The 3347-nt window shown below is 41.4% G+C and overlaps 1 protein-coding gene across 1 annotated transcript in view; it reads left to right on the top strand.

The window, feature by feature from the left end:
• The first annotated feature begins 1055 nt into the window (after positions 1–1055).
• The window catches only part of LOC102833841 (carcinoembryonic antigen-related cell adhesion molecule 16-like), a 13313-nt gene continuing 11021 nt past the window's right edge, over positions 1056–3347 (top strand). Inside the window, exon 1 of the mRNA XM_006871486.1 lies at positions 1056–1353. Within this exon, the coding sequence (XP_006871548.1) occupies positions 1056–1353 (298 nt within the window). The remainder of the gene's footprint in view (positions 1354–3347) is intronic.

The raw sequence follows: 3347 nt of genomic DNA, 5'->3' as shown, positions 1-3347 counted from the left end.
CTCCTTCTTTCTAGTCTGTCTTCATCTGGAAGCTCAGCTGAAACCTATCTACCATGCTGCTGGTATTTATAATATCCTTGGCACAGCTTCCAAAATCACAGCCACATGCAAGCCACCACAGTGTGACAAACTGCCAGACAAGTGATGGACTCACATGGGAGTTTTAGCTTATTTTGAACAACCAATTGCAGAAGGCCATACTTCGATAGTTGATATAATTGAACTTTGAAAATGGAGATTTTTACTATTCAAAGTCTTTTTTGTCTGACTCTACAACTTTCCCTGTGAAATTGATTAGTCCAATATCAAGGTTGCTGCAGATGTGTTGTTACATCTGTGCCATTTTTAAATACTGATTCATAGGTCAATATGCCAGAATAGACTTACTTCAAAAACTGCCTTTGCCAGACAAAATGAAGGATTATTTTTTGGTGAAGCATTAATTAAAGATTATGAGTATTATGCATCTGGAACTTTGGGAACAAGGAAAAGAAACAATACAGTTTAAAATTTTGATTGCTTCCAAAATCTTTTCCTGCCACATGATTTCAGTTTTGTATGTAAAAGAGTTGAGGTGTAAGGAGGTGTTAGCAAGGTGTCTTTAAAAAGGAAACCTTTAAGCTTTTTCCCTCCAGTGTGCCACAAAGATCCTGGTGTTGCCATGGGCTGTTGCCCCACCTGGTGTTACCGGTATTATAAGAACAAGTATAGTGGTTACGAATAGGGCTGTGAAACTCAAGGTCAGCAGTTCGAAACTACCAGCTGTTCCACGAGAGAAAGACGAGGCTCTCTGCTCCCGTAAACATTCACAGCCTCGGAAACCCTGTATATGGTCACTATGAGTTGGAACTGACTCCATGGCACATAACAATTAACAAGAACAAGCCCTATCCCAAGTCCCATTTCTGCCAAGGTGTCCCTGATGCCAAGATTTGTGTCTTTGACTTGGGTGGGGAGAAGGCAAAAGTGGATGAATTCCCATTCTGCGGCCGCATGGTATCAGGTGAATATGAGCAGCTCTCCTCAGAAGCCCGTATTTGGTGAAATACAAGTACATGGTGAAAAGCTGGGGCAAACATGACTTTCACATCCGAGTGTGGCTGCATCCGTTCCATGTCATCCGCCTCAACAAGATGTTGTCCTGTGCTGGGTCTGACAGGCTCCAGACAGGGATGCAAGGGGCCTCTGGAAAGCCCCAGGGCACTGTGGCTAGGGTCCATATTGGCCAAGTCATCATGTCCATCCGCACCAAGCTTCAAAACAAGGAGCATGTGACTGAGGCCCTACGCAGGGCCAAGTTCAAGTTTCCTGGGTGTCAGAAGATCCCCATCTCCAAGAAGTGGGGCTTTACAAGTTCAATGCTGATGAGTTTGAAGACATGGTGGCTGAGAAGTGCCTTATCCCAGATGGCTGTGGGGTCAAATACATCCCTAACCCTGGCCCCTTGGACAAGTGGAGGGCCCTGCATTCGTGATGGCCTGTGCCCCCCAATAAATTCAGTCTCCATGGAAAAAAAAAAAAGGAAACCTTTAAGAGTTTAGAAGTATGAATTATCTTTCATCAATAAGCAAAATAATCAAACTAATGATCACATTGTCCTTAATCTCCACTGCCCCTCCCCCATTTTTTGTTTTTATCCATTGTGATTTTTCTGCATTAAAATCATGTTTCTTAACCCAAAGATCAGAAAACTTACACTCCAATAAACACACATACACATTTGTTCATAGCAGCATTATCGGCGACAGCCAAAAAGTGGAAACAGCCCAAAAGTCCATCAACAGATGAGGAAATTAGTAAATTGTGGTAGATACATGCACTGGTGTGGTACTGCGGGTTAATGCGCTGGACTGCAAGATTGGTTTGAACTGCAAGGTTGGCAATTCAAGCTTACCAGTTGCTTCTCAGAAAGCCTATACAGGGTTGCTCTGAGTCCGACCTGACTTGACAGCACTTAACAACACGTACTTACAATGAAATATTCAGCCATAAAAAGTAATGAAGTACTGATGCATGCTACAACATGGATAAACCTCAACAACATTATATTGTATGAAAGAAGCCAAAGAAAATGTCACATATTGTATAATTTCACTTACATGAAATATTTAGGAAAAGGGGTTGCCAGGTATTGTGGGGAGGAGGTAAAAGGGGAGTCACCACTTAATGGGTATGGGATTTCCTTTTGGTGTGATGAAAACAGTTTAAAACTAGATAGAAGTGGGTAGTTGCAAACCATAACCTTGTGCATGTACTAAGTGCCACTGAATTGCTCATTTTCAAAAGGCTGATTTTATGTTATGTGAATGTCACCTCAGTCAAGAAAAAGCAACAAAAACAAAAAACCACTGTATAAGTCAATCCACTCTTCCTCTGGATACCCAAGGTTGTAAGTCTTTCCGGAAGTAGACAATCTCATCTTTCTCCAAAGGAGAAGCTGGTAGGTTTGAACCAACGACCTTAAGGTCAACAGCCCCATGGGTAATTCACCACAGTACCAGGGTTTCTCAACTGAGGCTTAAAGCACAGGAATACTAAATAGTAGAGTCTGGGTTGAGGAGCCTCGAGGTGGCAAAAATGAATAAGCACTCAACTACTAACAAAAAGGTTGGCTGTTCAAACCCACCAAAGAACTCCGGAAGACAGACTTGGTTTTCTAATTCCAGATCTTTGCATTTTTCACTATAATACTTGACTTTGTCTTCTCAAATTGCCCTTTGAAATTTTCTGTTTAGCTCTTGGACTTCATTGTTTTTTCTATTCGCTTTAGGTTCTCTATGCTGGAGAGGAAGTTTCAGAGTCTCTTCTAACATGCATTTTGGTGTTTTGATTCTTGTTTTTTTAATGACCTTTTGCTTTCTTTATGTATGATATTCTTGAAGTCTTCCCATAACTCATCTGATCACTGATCATTAGTGTCTAATGCATCAAATCTGTTCTTGAGATGGAACTTGAGGTGGGATACACTAAAGCTCATATTTTGGCTCTTGTGGACTTGTTTTAATTTTCTTCAGCTTCATCATGAACTTGCATATGAGCATTTAATGGTCTGTTCCCTGGTCTTGTTTCAGTTGATGATATTTAGCGTCTCCATCATTTTTTCCCACAGATGTAGCCAATTTGATGACTTTTTTTTATTCTGGTGAGGTAGAAGAGTGACGAACTACTTCCGAATATTTAGTCACTGAAAACCTTATGAATAGTAGAGAAACACTGTCAGATACAGTGCCAGGAAATGAGCCCCTCAGGTTGGAAGGCACTCAAAATGCAACTGGGGAAGAGCTGCCTCCTCAAAGTAGAGTTGACCATGATGACAGGAATGGAGTAAAGCCCATGGGAGAAAAGCC

The sequence above is a fragment of the Chrysochloris asiatica genome, unplaced genomic scaffold (assembly GCF_000296735.1).
Source record: "Chrysochloris asiatica unplaced genomic scaffold, ChrAsi1.0 scaffold00168, whole genome shotgun sequence".
NCBI lineage: Eukaryota > Metazoa > Chordata > Mammalia > Afrosoricida > Chrysochloridae > Chrysochloris > Chrysochloris asiatica.
Note: the sequence above shows the minus strand (reverse complement) of the source record. Positions and strands in the feature narration are given on the sequence as shown.